The 17941-nt window shown below is 39.5% G+C and overlaps 3 protein-coding genes and 1 non-coding gene across 5 annotated transcripts in view; all 4 read left to right on the top strand.

The window, feature by feature from the left end:
- The first annotated feature begins 3 nt into the window (after positions 1–3).
- limd1b (LIM domains containing 1b) lies at positions 4–2885 on the top strand. Its single transcript, XM_015049988.1, has 7 exons — positions 4–411; positions 531–632; positions 2049–2116; positions 2193–2255; positions 2349–2479; positions 2596–2647; positions 2728–2885. Exons 1-7 carry the CDS (start codon positions 390–392, stop codon positions 2809–2811), a joined length of 522 nt encoding a protein of 173 aa, XP_014905474.1. The 5' UTR covers positions 4–389; the 3' UTR covers positions 2812–2885.
- Positions 2886–3790: 905 nt separating this feature from the next.
- Positions 3791–8180, top strand: nrm (nurim). Its single transcript, XM_015049994.1, has 4 exons — positions 3791–4011; positions 5315–5508; positions 6236–6412; positions 7436–8180. The coding sequence occupies exons 1-4, from the start codon at positions 3861–3863 to the stop codon at positions 7748–7750; spliced, it is 837 nt and encodes a 278-aa protein (XP_014905480.1). The 5' UTR covers positions 3791–3860; the 3' UTR covers positions 7751–8180.
- Positions 4201–4273, top strand: trnak-cuu (transfer RNA lysine (anticodon CUU)). The gene has a single exon. It is a non-coding gene; the product is annotated as a tRNA-Lys (tRNA).
- Positions 8181–8743: 563 nt separating the features above from the next.
- Positions 8744–17941, top strand: part of ppp1r18 (protein phosphatase 1, regulatory subunit 18) — an 18556-nt gene continuing 9358 nt past the window's right edge. For both annotated transcript variants that reach the window (XM_015049991.1, XM_015049992.1), the window contains exons 1-2: positions 8744–9514; positions 9676–13478. In XM_015049991.1, coding sequence (XP_014905477.1) covers positions 9747–13478 — 3732 coding nt within the window. In that variant the 5' untranslated portion in view covers positions 8744–9514; positions 9676–9746. The remainder of the gene's footprint in view (positions 9515–9675; positions 13479–17941) is intronic.

Raw genomic sequence — 17941 nt, forward strand, 5'->3', positions numbered from 1 at the left:
TCTCTCCACTGTCGCCTCATGCTTGCTCATAACAAGCTCAAACACTTCATGCTTCTTTACACAGATAAACTTTTACCATTTGACGTTATAAACTTAATTTAGTTCTTCGGCCACAAGCTAAATGTGTGTAATTTAATTCTAATAAATCCAGATGACATGACTGACTTGATTTTCTTGTATAATTCTGTTGCGTCTGTCTGAGGCGCCTCTCTCTGTCTCTCTCTCTCTTCGTGCCAGTTGTCCCTGTCTGTTGCCACCCAGAGGGCAGCCACTGTCGGGGCGTCTGCAGCTTGTTGCCCTCCAAGAAGCAACAGCAGTAAACCAGAGATCAGCTCCCCTTACAGCTGTCTGTAAATTTAGACTGTCAGAACCAGACAACTGGAGGAGCCATGGAGCCCAGACGTTGCTTTGGTGAGGATGATGGTTTGCATTTTTACCTGCTTTGTTCTGTTTGGCTCTTCATCTGACATTTGGGTCAGATGAAGACCCAAATGTCTTCATCTGACCCATCGTGTGCGATGTGACTTTAGGAAGCTGCACTGGATGTGGGAAAGCCGTGTTTGCTGCAGGAGGAGCCTGCCAGGCGATGGGGCATTTATTCCACAACACATGCTTCACCTGCAGCATTTGCAGTGAGTCGCCTGGTTTAAGGAACCTCAGCAAGACCAAAAGTGTCAGATTTACAATGTTGGTGTTAAAAATACAGTGTTAATTTAACACTTTAGTGAGATTCAATAATATTTGTTGAATTGAAAACCTCCTGGTTTTTTGACCAAATATTGATTTCTGAGTTAAAACATTAGTATTGTTGTTTCTAAATGGATATAAACTTGTTTTCTTTGCGTTATTTAAGGTCTGATAGCATTTTTTTTTACCGTTTCTCATTTTCAGCAAATAAATAAAACATTTTTGCTTTGAATTTCAGAGACATGTTGTCAGTAGTTAATAGAATAAAAGAAAAATATTCATTTTACTCAAACATTTACCTATAAAAAGTAAAATCGGAGAAACTGATCATTTTTTCCAGAGCTGCATATTTTAATCAGGCTTCTTTAAAAAATGTTATTTGGGAAAAGTTTGAAAGCCATTTAGAAACCCCAAATATCATCAGATCAAGGCCAGAAAGAAGATAAAGAATATATAAAATACTAGATTATTTATTAAAATATGATATAATCTGACTCCTAATTTTGCACCACAAACAAGCAAAGCTAAGACAATAAAGGAGGGAAGTTTGTCCTGGATCTACATATGAAGACATGAGGAACGACTCGAGATATTTACACAGCCTTGTTTACATTTTAAACTGCACTTCCAAATTGTCTGTAAACAAAGTGATGTTATGTGTAAACACTTTCTGGAAGTTCACATCTCTGCAGCCCAACCTTGATAAGCCTGTCTGTACTGAAGCAAAACTCAAAAACCAGTCTGATGACATGTAACGCTCATAATAAATTTGGATAAATTAACTATACAACAGGTTCTGATGACATGTGGAAACAAGTTTTACTTTAAATCACCTGGATTTCCCACCAAAGCCTTTAGATTGGTGTTTTATGGTTGTTACACTGCAAAAACACAATTTTTGTTGGTGTAGTGTTTAGTGCAAATTAGTTCCCTTGAAATAAGAAGAAACAAATTCTTACAAGTAACATTTCAGCAAAATATAGGATCTTATTTTAAGCCAATAATTCCTTAATATTGATGAAAAAGTGCTATTTATAAGTGAAATAATCTCCTTTTTCATCAATGTTAAGGAATTACTGACTTAAAACAAGCTCCTATATTTTGCTGAAAAGTTGCTTATAAGTTAGTTTTGTTTTATTTTAAGTGAACTAATATATTTACATTAACAAATAGAGAAAAATGACTTGGTAATTTGCATTAAAAGGCACATTTGTTATGTTTATGCTGATTTGACTTGATCTAATGATTCAAAATTTGATAAAATGAGAGTATAAAAATGTAAAACGGTTAAACACGCACACACATTTTCAGTGATATATTCACTTTTCTCATATTGATCTATTATATTTAATTTATTTCAGACAAACAGCTCAAAGGACAGCCGTTCTTCACCGTGTCGGGACACATCTACTGTGAGGATGATTTTTTGGTAAGTGTCGATTTGTTGGTTACTCTTAATAAATGAAATAGTTACAGTTCTCATTGTTTTGTTTGTTTTTTTGCAGTTCTCTGGAGTTCACCCATCTGAAGAAACATGTTACAGTTGCGGAAGTTCAATCACAGATTTGGCAAGCATTTATTTACCTGTTTACCCGCATGAGTTCACTTCTTTGTAAACCTTCACAAAGTTCTGAGTAATAGAACCGGAGCTACACATTCAGGTTCTGCAGGCCCGGGGGAAATCGTACCACCCGAGCTGTTTTCGCTGTGTGGTCTGCAGACGGGAGCTGCAGGGTCAGGCCTTCGCTGTGGACTCAGACTGCAGGGTTTACTGTGTCACCGACTATCACAGGTGACATTACAACAACAATAGGCCCAGCCCAGTTCTGGTTCTGATTACAACGAGAACAGGGGGAGTCTCCACACAAAGAGATTTTCAGTTTCACTGAGACTTTTTCATGGTTTCAGGGTCCGGTCTCCCCTCTGCGGTGCCTGCGGGATGCCGATACTGCCTACAGAGGTGAAGTCCAACTTCAGTTAACAGCCTGAGTTTCAGACTTTACTCATTTTACTCATGTTTTCCTTTTCCAACTGTTTCAGGGATCTGCAGAGTCAATTCGAGTGGCATCGTGTAACAAGTACTATCATGTAGAGTGTTACAGCGGTGAGGTCAGCCTTATTTAATGGAGATGAGTGTTTTACTACCATATATCTTATACAACGTATCATTCAAATAAAATCTTTGCTTTTCTGATTTCTCACTTTTCCATCCATTTATTTCTGTTACATACCAGGAAATATAAGAACAAATTCAAATTCATGTTTTTCATGAGTCCACTTTGCAAATTTAAATGAGCCTGAGCCAGCCCAATAGATAAGCAAACTAGGATCCTTGTTTGTTTCAAATGTTAGTAAGTAGCACCTTTAAAACAATTTTAAATCATGTTTTGTTGAAACTGATACTCCACAATAAAATTAGCAGCCAGAGCAACTAATCTCCATCTGCAGCAACTGTTTGGTTGATGGCCTGGAACAGGATCAAAATATTATGTCACCTTACTTGTTATGTAAAATCTGTATATGATCAGATTTGCGGTTACCAAATGCTGATTTATAGATTTGTTTGTAAGATGTAAATAGTTTGATCTATGTTAATGATGTCATGATTTACAGTTTCTGATTCCTCAGGTTCATTTCTGCTATTTGAGTAAAATTTTCTTGACTTAAGTAGTGAAGTTTGTTAAACTCCTTTAGCGCTTCAGTTAATTTTGTTTCAGATGAAGAAAACATTTGTTTTAATGTTTTTCCACTTAGTCATGTTAAAGAAAATAACTTAGATGCCCCACATTAATTTCATTGATGAACTAACCAAACAAAACGTTTGAAAATATAAAAACATTTTTGTCCTACTTGGAACCCCATACATATACAACTCAAGTTTTTTATAACTTGTAATAACATTTCTGATTTGCTTTAGCAATAAACTTGCGGAAGAGAATACTAACACTTAATAAATTATATTAAATATTGAATATGCAGTCCTTTAGTAATATAATATTTACATTTCAACATTACTGATGAAGTTCACATCGTTTAATTCTCAAACTAAAACAAGTTTGGCTTTAAAATACACCAGGCTTATGCGAACAACAGCGCCATCGTGTGTAAATAATCCATATTAACACCAAGTTTTCTCCCGGAACTGTGAACATGACAGAGCAGGGCTGATTGAAATGGCGTCAGTCACAGCCCGTAGCTGGGCTCTCTGCGCTGTCTCTCTCTTAAATATGCTCTTTGTGTTCATTTCTGGGGCAGACTTCATTCGCTTCGTGTCGTTTCGACCCATCTATCATAACATTACAGGGGAGACGACGCTCTGTCAAGGTAAGCTCTCGTAAAACTTGAGGTGGCTTGCAGCCAGAAAAAGTTATCACTTGAGGAAGTTGTTTACAGCCACGATGAGTGTGTAGTTTTTGTAGTCATTCAACTGTGTGCAATAATTAAATCTACGAACACATCAGAACGTCTGGAGTACATATGACGTATGGCGGAATTTTGGTCGATGAAATCAGTGCCCGGCTAGCTCAGTCGGTAGAGCATGAGACTCTTAATCTCAGGGTCGTGGGTTCGAGCCCCACGTTGGGCGATCAAATTTTTCGTTTTCAAAAATGTCCTAATTGTGTAGCATAGTATCCTGTAGTTATGTTGATAGTTTCCGACGTCACAGAGTCATTTTTGCACCAAAGATTGTTACTTGAGTTCCCTAAATGACTACAAAATGTACTTTTCAATTTATTTAATTTATTATGGACAAAAGCTATCCAAACCCAAAATGGCCCCATGTGGAAAAATAATTACTCTGTAAACCGAATAGCAAGTTGTGCCATCCTGTATGGCAAAATCAGTAATTTTTGTGAAGCACTTTGCTCAGCAACACTGTAGTTGTGTAAAGCAAAGAGCTACAGAAATGAATGACTGACTGGTCAGATGAAGATACATTTTCACCAAACCTTTGAAAAATTGCTTTAATTCAGCCATATTAGGTTTTCAAGCATGAATTGCCTGTTTAAACTCTTATCTCCACAAGATATAAGTCCAAATTTAGTCTGAGTAACTCTAAAACATGTTTTACTAGCAAGTAAAGTGTCCCTACACACTGAATGACTTTTTATTTTATGTTATTGAATGTTAAAGTCTACCTTTATAATTCTTGTTATTTTCTGTTCCTTGATTATATATTGAAACTGTTTTATTCCCTGCCATCAGGGCCTGATTTACAAGGATGTGGGCCCTTGGCCTGGTGCCAGTTTGGTAAAAACTGGTACTATAAGTAAAAATTATTTTATAATGTAAATTACAGTACATTAATAGCTTCTCCTATTGTATGTTGTTCCCAAAGAAATCCACTATGATTTCATCAAATTTAAACATTTGAATATTGTTTATAATCATTAAAATCTCAAAATATGAATACAACTCATCTACTTTGGATTTTATAAAGGCACTGTGTTTATATAACACTGTTCAAAAATAAAATAATTTTTAGGCCTCCCCCAAGAGTTGGGCTTTGGGCCACTGCCCCCCTAAGCCCCTCCTAAAGTTTGGCCCTGCCTATCAATAATTATATTTAAATAATGAATTCAATAATTGCTCTTTCTTGACTGTTTGTTGATTTGTGTCCACTAAGACTCCGTCCCCTGGTCCGTGGCCTTGAAGGACAGTTCTGTGCTCTGGGCTCTTTTTGTGGATCTGTCCTTGCTGGCTCTCTTCGTTGTCCAACACAGCCTGATGGCCTGGGCCCCGGTCAAACAGGCCCTGCAGTCCCTGCTGGGGGCCCTGAACAGGACAGCGTACTGCTTCTCTACTGCACTCGCCCTCCAGGTACAGCAGCACTCAAAAATCATTTTAATATCCAAAAATGCATTGAATACCATCTTTTATTGCATTTTTTCATTTGGTGAAAATTCATATATATGCCTGCAGTGATGCCAAGATTTAATAAATATTTTTGAAATTATTTACAAGTTGCCATTCAGAATATTTTAGGTACAAGCACATAATTTGTTATTATTTTTAGATTAGTTAAAATATTGATGCTTGATTTCAAGTCCTCTCTTTTAGTTTTTTTGTTTTTTTTTATTGTATTTGTAGTTTTTTATTATATTTTATATTTTTAGTTTTGATTTTTATAGTTTTTTGTCATTTTTATTATATTTGATTTTTAAATATAATTTTGCAGTTTTTGTTTCTTTAAGTAGTCTCTTGCCTTTCTTTGTACATATGTTTTATATAAACATTTGCCTCTTTTGATGTTTCATTTTTGTTTAAGCTCCTTTTGAGCATTTACAGTCTATGTATTGCTTAATATTTTAAAACTCTTTTTTGGAAGTTTTATTTATAGTTTTTAGCACACTTATAATCTCATATGTTTATTTTGTGTAGCTAATCTAAACAATTTAACTTTAATCAATTTAGTTTGCGTTGTTTTTATTTTTTCTGTACTGTTTAGGCAAACTCAGTTCAAATCCAGTAATCCTTTGGTGATGTGTACGTTTTATATTTAACATGTTCCTTATGTTTCAGTTTTTATTATTTTTTTCTCTCTTAGATGTTGGTGCGTCACTGGCAGCCAGTGACTGGCGCCCCCTGTCTGTGGTCAGTGCGCCATGCACCCTGGAGTGTCTGGTTCCCTCTGCTCTGCTTTGGGTTGCACTTCCTCTGCTGGGCCATCATCTGCAGCATCCTCATTATTTTTGATTATCCTGAACTACTGGGTATTAAACAGGTAGGAAAGTTAAGAGAGGGATATATTTGTGTTTTTAAATGTGATTTGAATGATTCGTGTTTTTAGTATGTGACTTTTCAGTGCAAAATATTGTCACAATAACTACAAAATGCATTAATTTAATTTTGAATTCTACCTAAAAATAAAACAAAACACAAGTGTGTGTTAGTATTACTTCTTTTTTTTACTTCAGAAGTAGAGACTTTTGTATATTTTTTTAATTGATTTATAAGTTTTGGTGAGGAAATTATTGTGCTTATGTTTATGTTTATTGAGATCCCCATTAGTGGTAAAACAAGCTGACGAAATGTTCCGGAGCTCAGTGTGGTTGCTAGGTAACGGGACTTATCTGGGGTTGCTAGGAAACGGTTCAGTGCCCATGGAATGTAACTTTACTGTTTGGAGGTTTTTAAAATGACTCATTTTGCGAACACTAAAAAACATGAACTTATTGCCAAAACAGAACTATGTTCTTTTTTCTTCTTCTTTTTTGTAAGCACTTTGGCTGTTTTTATATATATTTTAAACATCCAAAATGAATAAACAAAGCAACAAAAACTAAAATTAATTATGAAATTATAAAATTGTCCTTCAATAAAAAGGGCTAGTTGATGCCAAAGCTTTAGACTTTTATCATCCAGTTTTCGGTAGAAAATTGGATGGTAGAGAATTTTTGGAGAGAAAAGAGAAAAACAATAAATCTTGCAAGTGGAAATTCTTTAATTTACCGTCCTCTGCCCACAGTCTGGGTCATTTTAAATCGCTTCTTAAAACTATTTTTATTTTTATTTGTTGGAATTTAATTGAGGCCTGATAGTGTAATTTTTCTGTTGTGATGTTTTATTTTGATTTTATTTACTTATTTTTATTCTCTCTCTATTGTGTTATTGTTTCTGTACAGCACTTTGGTGCAGTTTTGAACCTGTTTTGAAAAGTGATTCCTAAATAAATTTGACATTGACGTTCAGTTAATTGGTTGTTTATTGCGACTGGCCTATAAGTGATAAACTCTTCTCCTCCCAGGTGTATTATGAGTGCCTGGGTCTGGGGGACCCCTGGTCCCAGAAGCCAGCCCCGGCTCAGCGCCTGCTGTCCCACCTCCGCCACCCCGTCTGCCTGGAGCTGGTCGTCATCCTGTGGCTGCTGCCGGCCTTTCCCCTGGACAGGCTCCTGCTGGCCGGCACGCTGTCGGCCTACGTCGGCCTGGCACACTCTCTGGACAAACAGGATTTGGCCTACCTCTGCGGCCAGCTTAAAGGCAAGGTGTGGCTGTTAGCGGAGCCGCAGCGAGGCGGCGCGGAGCAGAACGGCAGCAGCCTCAAGGAGAAGGAGGGCTAAAGGGATCCAAGGCTGCCTCCATGTTTCACAGCTAGATGTTACACTACTGACATATTTGTGTTTGCCACATTTTATGTTTTTAAAAGGTAAATTATTCTTGAAAAGCTGCGTCTTAATGAGATTTCTCGCTCTATATTACTGCTGGATAAAAGAAGAAGAGAAGGTCTGGGTGCTTTTCTGATACTATGAATTTATTTCTCTGACTGACTTGAACAAAACTTCATGTCTGGATAATACAGGGTGACCATTGCTTTTGTCTACTTTCACAGTACTGTAATAGTTTTATTTAGACCACAGGTGTCAAACTGAAGGCACCCGGGCCAAATCTGGGCCACCGTAGCCATTTAGGTGGCCCTCCGGACTCTAAACATCCACAAAAACAAAACTTCAAGAAATCAAAGTAGGATTTTTTTATATAGTGACAAATTACATCAATGTGAAAAGATGTTAAATATTAATTCATTTTAAGAGCCACTTATCAAATATGCTGAGTGTTTTTTTTATATATTTAGTTTTATTAATGCAGAAGGAAACTCGTAATCTTGATGTTGACACCAGTAATTAGACAACCACAATCATAACTTTCAGTATTTTGTACTCTACATTAAATACATTAACCTTGGATGTTTTTTGTTTCTTTTTTAAGGATTTATTGCACTCTTTTACAGATACTTTTATGTTTTACTGTGTTTCTAAATAAGATATTAGGGTAACAGATTCAAAGCTGTCTCCCAGATCATTGCTTTTTTTTTTTATCCTGGCTCTCAGAGCTGACTGTCCTGCAGGTTTTAGTTCTTTCCCTGCTGCCATCTGATGAAAATAAATGGGACATATGCAAAATTCACATTTTGTACCTCTATCTACTTCAATCTGTGTCTATAATTTGTCCAAAAATAGCTCAAGCAGTTAAAAACAATCAAAACAAAACAAAACAAAAAAAAACAACAACAAAAAAACACCCAGTCAGTAATAAGTAAATGTTTTGGGTCATTTTTTCTAAACAAATAAAAATAAAAAAACATTTTGCTGTTTTGACTCAAAGCCATATAACAAACATTTAAACAATATTGTTCTTGTTAACATGATGTAGAATTTATATCTGTTTCCTTGTACATATTATTTACTCATCACATTTCAATTAAATGAGAAGAAAAGTTTAATACCCAATTTCAGCACACTCAGGCAGTATTTTTGGTTTTGTACAAATCTACCTATACTTTTTTTTTATGTGGACGGCCCCCCAGGTCTGGGCCCTAAGTTAAATTGTTCTTAGGGCCTCCTCCATCTTTGGGCCGCCTCTGCCAGTGAAGCCGATCTTACAGCAGCAGATTTGGTAAATCTGGTCTGTTTCATGGCCGCTCCTCTCCCTCCTCCTCTTCCTCATCATCCTCCCCAGTCGGTCCTCCCGGACGGAGAGATGGGCAGGGGGAGGGGGTCAGGAGTCGGGCAGACGGCTCTGCTCTTTAAACTCCTTTTCTTAGTTCCCACAATATGGTATGTGCCGCTAAACTCTCCTGACGGAATAGGCTGCAGTTATCGGATTAGAGCGCTGTGGTTCTGGAGCTGGAGACGGACGGAGCGGCCGTCGATCTCGCCTTCAGGCAAAGTCAACTTTCCGAGTGACTTCGCGGGACTGCATGCATTTTAAACGAAACTTTTTAAAGGCTTGATTCTTTCTTTCTTTCTTTATTTTTTATTTATTCGCTCTTCGGCTGATTAAGACGAGACGGAGCGCATTGGATCTTTGCGCAAGCTTCGTTGTCTGTAAGTGTTTCCTCGCAAAAGCAGAATCAGAGTTATCTAAATCCCAAACAATATCGCAAACTATTCGTATTATGATATGTTTTATCATTATTACACATGTTTGTGAAACAAAACTGGATTTTTTGCTAATATTTTATGTTTGTTTTTTTTTTTTATTACAGATAATTCCTTAAATCTCCCGGGAGAGAGGTTTCGCCCACTTTGGCCAAAGAGGTGCACATTTCTTTTTGTTATGTCTGTTTCTTCTCTGCCAGAATGGAAGCAGCTTCTTCTGGAGAGAAAGAGGAGAGAGGAGGAGCAGCGAGAGAGGAGAGAAAAGGAGGAGGAGGAGAAGCTGGCCAGCATGCCCGCCTGGAAGCGAGGGATCATCCAGCGGAGGAAGGCCAAGCAGGAGAGTTTAGGTGACAGGGACAGAGACATCTGCCTGCTCCAGGTGGATGCCAGAACTACCTCTGACTGCCTGAGTGACACTGACAGCTCGATTACGGTCAATCTGGGAAGCGAGACATCGCTCAGTCCGGATCCTGGGATGTGGCTGGATGCAGAGCCCAAACCTGGAAGTCAGGTGTCGATGGAAACCATCGTTCCAGTCCACGAGAATCCGTTTATTCGTACCCAAAGTGTGTGGAGAAAAGGCAAAGATCTGGAGGCGCCAAATGAGGTGGAGGGAAAACTCTGCGTCAGGTCGCAAGAAGTGGAGGTGAGCAGAGGACGAGATATTGAGCTGAAAATAGAAAGGTTTAGGGATTTGAGTGAAGGGTGGGAGAAAGAGAAGAGCAGGGAGAAGAGTCTAGGAAAAGAAAAGGAGAACAACCAAGAAGGATGTGAAAAAGACAAGAAACAGTGGAAAGACTCAGTGAAAGAGCAGGAGTTCCTTAAAGGGAAAAAAGAGATGGAGGAAAAAGCTGTCCCTCAACCATCTGGTCAGTTTTCACCCGTTCTTCCCTGCCTTCGAACCATCCGAGCCGACAACATCATCATCATCGAGCAGGACCGAAAAGGCAGCGATGAAAGAAGGGCGAGATGGAGGGAGGTGGAAAGAGAGACGCCCGAGGAGGACCAGCAGGGGAAAAGAGGGATGAAGATGGACCTGAGGGAGATCCTTGCAGGAGGAGGGAGCGTGACGGAGATCCGAGCTTCTGAAGTTCTGATCATCAAGCCGTCAGTCAGCACCGAAGAGCGGACAGGAGGAAAGTCTAGAGAGGACGGAGAAGGGAAGAGCAGCTTGGATGTAACCAGAGATACGAAATCAGAAATGTCCTGGCTGAGGGAAAAAGAGAAGGATAAACCCTGGGGTCAGGCAACTGTGATCAATAAAGACGATGGAGGAGACAGCTGTGATGATAATGTGTTTATTGAAAAGGGAGGAAGGGTCAGCAAGCTGCTGAGTAAGTTCGGAGAGCATCCAAAGCCTCCATCTCGGTCCAAAAGTTCCGATAACTTCCTCCAATCGGGGAGGAGAAAATACTCTGGAGACCAAGATGATCGACAGTCTGAGGAGAGAAAAGCAAATGGAAAGAACATGCTGATGAAAAGCACCCCAAAACGCTCCTTCAGCTTCTCGGATCGAGTCATTGGCACTGTGGAGAATGGTTTAGGAGACGTAGGCGGTCAAGAGAGGATTCACCCCGACAAAAACGTTGCTCCTTGGGTGGATGTAGCAGGGGTAGCAAAGCTCAGGCTGAGCTGCAAGGAGCGCTTTGGAAAGCAAAGAAATGTAAAAGCTGAGGATGAAAAAGTAAATCAGAAGAAAAACGATGCAGAAATGTGGAAGAAACACAGGAGTGAGCTGAAGAAAGTTGAGCCTGTCAATAAGAGATCTGCAGAGAAAGTATTGGACACAGATGGAGACAAGGGGTTCACGGTGGCATCGGTGAAAAACACAGAGGGAATATCGTTTGCGAGAAGAGTGCCAATCAGACAAGACGGTAGAGCAAGAGCAGAAAGAGACGCTAGGAGAGAGACAGGTTCGGAAAAAGATTCAGAAGCAGACGATGGACTGGAAAGAACAGTGCAAACTGAAACAGATTATGTTGGTGCTTCACTGGAAGAGTCTCCCAATCCCAGTGAAGCTCCTGACAGTCAATGCAAACCTGATTCAGCTTTCACAGAGTGCTCCAGTTTGCTCTCCATGGTTCCAGATCAGATCCCCCACCGAGGGCCAGAGTGGAGCGGCACAGGACCACAAGGACCTTACCTCATGCACTCCGGTTTATCCCAACAAACCGAGGATCTTATTAGCAAAATAGAAAAAGTAGGGGACACAACTATCTACATAAACAATAAGGAGGAAAGACGTTACACTGCTGCACATGAAGAGGATTTTCAAACAGGAAGTCATTCTGGACCAGAGAGAGAGATTCCTAGATCTCCAAAAAAGATCCCACCTCTTGAGGTTCAAATCCCAAGGACTGTGTTTTATGTTGCCGAAGAGATGGCGGAGAGAAAAGGCAGCGAGTGTCGGAGCGTGGACGGACAAGACTGGGAAGGAGGTCAGAGGGTGGAAAGGAGGGACAGCTGGAGGATCGGAAAACCTTTGAGCCGGATCGAGTCCCTCCGAGAGAAGATCAGACAGAGAGAGCTGGATAAGCAAAGAGAAAGAGAGGCCCGGGTGGGAGATGGGTGTGAAGCTGCAGACGTCTGTGACGCTCCAGCAGAAGAGGACAGGTACGAGGTGAGAGGAAGTGAGGTAAAGAAAGAGTGGGAAGCTGTGGCGGTTCAGACAAGGTTGGCTGAACCGGAAAGTGTAAAGGGAGAAGCAGCAGAGCAGACATGCACGGGTGTGTATGACGTCAGACGGGAAGTCGGCGTGTTGAAAACCAGCCCTCAGCTTCCTGTTTCTGTCCTCAGTTCACAAGACAACAGCAGAGAGGAAGTGGCAGGCGAGCGCTCAGCTTCTGCCTCTGAAGGCTCCCAGATTTCCGAGGATGAAGCTGACCCCCTGAAACATGTAGAGCCGCACCTGGAGCAGCACAGGGCCCAATACGAGAGCGCAGAAGAGGAAGACGAAGAAGAGGAGGAGGAAGACAGGGAGCTCTCCGAGGAGGAGTTGGAGAAATACACAACTTCTACAGATTCAATAGGATCTCTCTCTCCTTCGCCGCCTCATCCCAACTCTCTGGCAGTCATGAGTCGGATCTACAACCTGGACACAGTTGGCTCCAGAACTGGTTTATATCTGAGGGACAGGACAGTAGACATCCCATCTTCTGTACACCTTGTTAAAGTGAAGCCGTTTATGTCAAGCTCCCAGCAGGGGGATGGCAAAAGCAAAGCAGGTGACGACATCCGCGGGGTCCAGACGATACAGCAACAGATCGAGCAGTTTCAGCTGAAAGAGCAGGAAGTGCTGAAGTCATCTGCAAATACCTCTGCAAAGGAAAGAGAAGCAAAAATACAGCAGAGTCCCAAAAGAGAGTTAAAGCTGCAGGTGAAAGAAGCTGAAGAAACACCAGACCTCAACCCCAAGGAGTCTCCTCAACATCTTTGTTCCCCAACATCTCAGCAGAAGCAAACTATCACCATCAACTCCTCAGTTTCAAGAACCCAATCACCTGACAACTTCCTGAAACCTACAAACTGTGCTCCGACTCCAGCCTCCTCGCCATGCTCGCCATCTCCTGCCAGCTCCCCCAGCATCTCCCCGTCTCCCAGCGCCTCGCCCAAGCTCTTCACCATCAAGAGCGCTTCTGGGGGCCCAGTAAAGAGAGGCGCCACCATCACAATCACCCCCAGAAAGCCTGTCGGAGGAGGAGCCACGGCGTCGGTGGCGAGGCCCGGGACAGCGGTACCAGCAGCAGCATCAGCAGGGTCGGCTAAAGCCCCACCCGAGCAACCGATGAGCCCCACTGTGGATGAGCCTTCGAAGAAGAAGTATCCAATGGTGGAGGAGATTGAGGTCATTGGTGGATATCAGAATCTGGAAAGGTCCTGTCTGGTCAAGAGTAAAGTGACACCAAAGAGGGTAAGTTTTAGTCTTTAAGTTATATAAAATGGAAGAACATTCACTCCCAGACATATTTACCCAACTATACAGAAATATATCTGAATTTGAGTTTAAAGTCACACCAAAATCCAAGTTTATCATTTTCTGACTGCTCTTGTTGTCAATTACAATACCCTTTCACTAGGACAGAGGTGCCCAAACTTTTTGTCAACTGGGTCAAAATCATAGATTCAAAAATAGCTGCAGGCCCAAAAAACAACCTAAAATCAAGCAATCAACATTAGGTCCATTATAAAAACAGGATTAAATTTCTGCCAATAACTTCATGTTTTTTGTAAAATCTAATCTAAAAATTAAATTTCATTCTAGCGAATATCTGAGTTTTTTTTTTACATTCATGTACTACTTACTACTACTTTAATTTTGCATTTTGTTGTATTGACATTATTTTTCAGTTTTTAAAAGGATTTGGGTCCCTTTCTTTCAAAATGTCAGCTATATTTAGTCAAGTTTAAGAAAGAGTAAAAGCTGATTTGGATGCAACTTTTCAGTAAAAGTCTCTGGATGAACTTGGCTTAATCTTTTATTAAAACTTTGTTAGAAAAATACGAATACTTTGGTTGTACTTTACGTTTTGCTGTGCAGGAAAATCATGTTAGAAACTAATTTCAAATTAAAAGTCTCCACTTTTATCTACAGGCCAAATTTATATCATTTTTGAATTTCAGCTTGGGGCCACATAAAATCCGTCTGAGGGCCAGGAATGGCCCCTGGACCACACTTTGGACACCCCTGCACTAGGAGAACATCCCCTTTGATCGAGAAGTGTTATCACAGAGAAGGAGCTAAGCCAGTTAAAGCCTTATGAAGCACGACATCTTGATTCTGAGCCATAAACCCTGGAGCGATCTCCTGTTCCACCTGTGCTCTACTTCCCCCCTGACTTTTAACTTTTATTGCTTTTTGTGTTTTATTGTTATAAATAAACACACTAAGCATGGGACAAAAGCAGATTGAAGCTTGCGCTGCAAAAAACACAAAATATTACCAAATAATTTTGGTCCAGATTTTAACACACTTCAAATAAGACAAAACTAACTTAAAATTTATATTTATAAAGGCTAATTTTAAGTAAATAATTCCTTAATATTGATGGAAACATGCTTGTTCCATTGGCAGATAAATTAACTTATAAAATAGGGGAAAATGTTTTGTTATAATTTTTACAATCTGCCACTGGAACTAGTACTTTTTAATCAATATTAAAGAATTGTTTACTTAAAATAAACCTCTATAACTTGCTAAAAAGTTACTTTTAAGTTAGTTTTGTCTTATTTCAAGTATACAAAGATATTTGCACTATAAACTAGACTAAAATACTTGGTAAAATTTTGTGTTTTTGCAGTGTAGGCTTCAGTGGAGGCAGAAAAGCTGCATAGGAAACCACAATGAGAGGCAACATTTCTTCCCTTCAGTTTTATAAATTTTGTGTACCTGCTTGAATCACAAGATTTTATGAGAGAATTCACACAGGATAACTTCACAAGAACACTTCACCAATAATTCACTGTACAAAGTTAATTTTACTTTCGTAAGTAGGGAAATACAAGTAAGAGTCAAAAGTAAAGATTTTCACCATCCTGTGAAGATCATTCTTGCTCTTTTTGAACATTTCCAGCCATTTTTAGATGACTCAAGTGGCTGTTTTGGTGTTTTAACACTTCTAAGCTCCTTGAAATTTCCCCCGTAGACTGCTTCCTTCTCTTCCTGCAACTGTTGAGTCAGCCTTTGCTGCCTCTCGCACAAATCACTCTTTGTGTGCTCTTTGGCTCTGACCCTAGCGGGGGCTTCGGGTCGTTGGACTGCAGGTCCGTCTTTGAGCATGTTGTCCCTCTGAGTGTTTCAGACGTCCAGCGGCCAAGTTTTAGTTGGATGTGCATGGTTTGTTGAGGAAAATAGACAGTGTTTGAAGACCAGGTTGGTATTCGGGTGGCATTGAGGAGAGATAAAGACAAGATGGCAATTTGTTGTTATCTGTTGTGAGAAGATTAAAGTATTTTTCTTTGGTCTGACAGAAACTCCCTGTCACGCTGTGTGTCTTTACTCGCTTCCTCTTTCAGATGTCTGAGCTTCTCTAAAAAAGTATAAGGTTGACAAAACGGAAGAGATGTGGAGTCCACTTTTAAATCCCCAAACTCTTGTTTTAAGGACTTCTTTAAGTCCCTCTGTGACTAAAGCCTAAGGTTATCCTCATACTCAGATGCTTAGCTACAAATTAACGATTTTGTCACAGAATTGAACAAATTTAAATGTCAGAGAAAGAGAACGTGGGTAAATACAAAAATCAGTTTTTAAATGATGATTTCAAGTCAAGTTAAGTTTATTTTCATAGCACATTTCAGTAGCAGGGCATTTCAAAGAAATGGTGCACTAATTTTTTGGCCGATTGCTGATGACCAATGTTTAAAAACATGATCTGCTGATTCTGATTTTGGTCATACCAATTTTTTTTTTGTCTGAAATGTTGCTAAATATAGCAAGAAAGTGGCAACAGAGGGATGAATATTATTAACTGGAAACATGCAGGCATGACCTGGTGGGCTGGTCTGTCAGTCAAAACTTATCTCAATGGACAGAAGAGGACAGTGGATGATTTTTAGACGTTGGCAGAGGTAGATAACATCGACCATAATACAGTGACCCATTATTAAACCAGCAATAAACGTTATGTCAAATGTCATAATCAAAATCAACAAGCGGCTGCAGGAAGAGACAATGATACAAACCAAACTTGTCTTTTTATTGTATAAGTTTTAATGAGGAAAGATGGCGGCGATGGATAGCAACCGTTAATCATAACGACTAGCAACTGTTAATAATAGTGACTGTCAGCCTCGGTGTAGCCGCGGATTTGTATCGACACTTTATACAAGGTAAGAAGATTAACGTTAATTTATTTTAGAAGTAAGTATGATTCGAAACATATCAAATATTGTATTATGGAGAAGCTACGCGTCTAGCCGTAACCATGGAAACAGTGCCGCACTGTCACGTAGCCTAGCATATCCGGAAAAAACAAACTGGCTAGCTTCTCGTCTTTTGTGCTTCTCGTTTTATTGTGTTTTTAATTCTGCTCCGGTTCAAGGGGGGACGCTTTTTATGACACATTGTCATAAATCATGTGGTGTGAATTCAAGTGGAGTCGGCAATTTGATCAATACTTGAGGAAGGAGGAGGTATGGGTCGGTTTCTAAGCTAGCAATTTCCAACTTTTGTAAATACCAGATGTGTTACGTTCACAGACAAATTAGCTCGACTCGAACAAGTAAAAGCCATGAAGAAAATGGCAAAAACAACTTAGGAAAACAATTTCAGTCGCTCAGTTCAGTCTTCCCGTCCCTCACTTCCTATGGCCTCTTTCAGTGATGTAGTTGCACGAAGCTGAAGTTGGTTTCCAATTCCAGCTTCCAATAGCTAAAGGGCGATTCCACTTAATTTTTCACTAGCTTCCGGATCTTTAATCAACTCTAGTTTAAAAACTACTACACCTAGACACTTGAAACTTGGAGTAGATTATTCTCTTCTTCAAGCTGAATATTTAAAACCATGTTTGTGATTTGTGAAACCTTTTTCTAATTTGTGAAACTTCAATAAAGGCTGATTTCGGACATTTTTTGGATATTGGTCACTCCAGCTCCAAAACTACAACACCTAGACTCTTCAAACCTGGACTATATTATTCTACTATAATAGCAGAATATTTTAATCCATGTTTGGAATTTGTGAAACCTTTATATGATTTGTGAAACTTCACTAAAGATCAGATTACTATTCATACATGCTCCATGCAGTTTTTTTTCAAATTCAATTCTAATTCAAAACCACTTTATTAATCCCAATGGGAAATAAAATGTTGGTGGAACTCATTAATTTTTCAAAGAGTTATTGTAGATGGTGATGGCTGTTGGAAGGAAAGGTCTTTTGCAGGGGTCTGGTAAGTGAAGTGAAGTTTCACAAATCACAAACATGATTCTAAATATTATACTATTAGAGCAGAATAATTTAGTCCAAGTTTGAAGAGTCTAGGTCTTATAAATTTGGAATTAGAGCAGTTCTCGTGTGACCGAGATAAAAAAAAAAAGAAGGGGTGATATCGCACTTTTTGGAAGTTTCACAAATCAGAAAAATGTTTCACAAATACCAAACATGGTTTTAAATATCCAGCTTGAAGAGGAGAATAATCTAGTCCAGGTTTGAAGTGTCTAGGAGTTGTAGTTTTTTAATTAGAGCAGATCTATGGTGATCCAGATGCCAGAAAATGGTGAAAATTGAACTTCATTGAGTTTTCACAAATCAGATAAAAGTTTCACAAATCCCAAACATGGTTATAAATGTTCTGCTATTAGAGCAGAATAGTCTAGTCCAGGTTTGAAGAGTCTAGGTGCTGTAGATTTGGAATTAGATCAGTTCACGTGTCATCC

This window comes from Poecilia latipinna, unplaced genomic scaffold (genome assembly GCF_001443285.1).
Source record: "Poecilia latipinna isolate Pla-1442-1.1 unplaced genomic scaffold, P_latipinna-1.0 Scaffold970, whole genome shotgun sequence".
Taxonomy (NCBI): Eukaryota; Metazoa; Chordata; class Actinopteri; order Cyprinodontiformes; family Poeciliidae; genus Poecilia; species Poecilia latipinna.

Coding starts and splice junctions, on each gene's coding strand:
- limd1b (XM_015049988.1), top strand. CDS start 390: ATGGAGCCCAGACGTTGCTTTG. Junction 412..530: donor GGAGCCCAGACGTTGCTTTG/GTGAGGATGATG, acceptor ATGTGACTTTAG/GAAGCTGCACTGGATGTGGG. Junction 2,480..2,595: donor TGTGTCACCGACTATCACAG/GTGACATTACAA, acceptor TCATGGTTTCAG/GGTCCGGTCTCCCCTCTGCG.
- nrm (XM_015049994.1), top strand. CDS start 3,861: ATGGCGTCAGTCACAGCCCGTAGCTGGGCTCTCTGCGCTGTCTCTCTC. Junction 4,012..5,314: donor GGAGACGACGCTCTGTCAAG/GTAAGCTCTCGT, acceptor GTGTCCACTAAG/ACTCCGTCCCCTGGTCCGTG. Junction 6,413..7,435: donor AACTACTGGGTATTAAACAG/GTAGGAAAGTTA, acceptor TTCTCCTCCCAG/GTGTATTATGAGTGCCTGGG.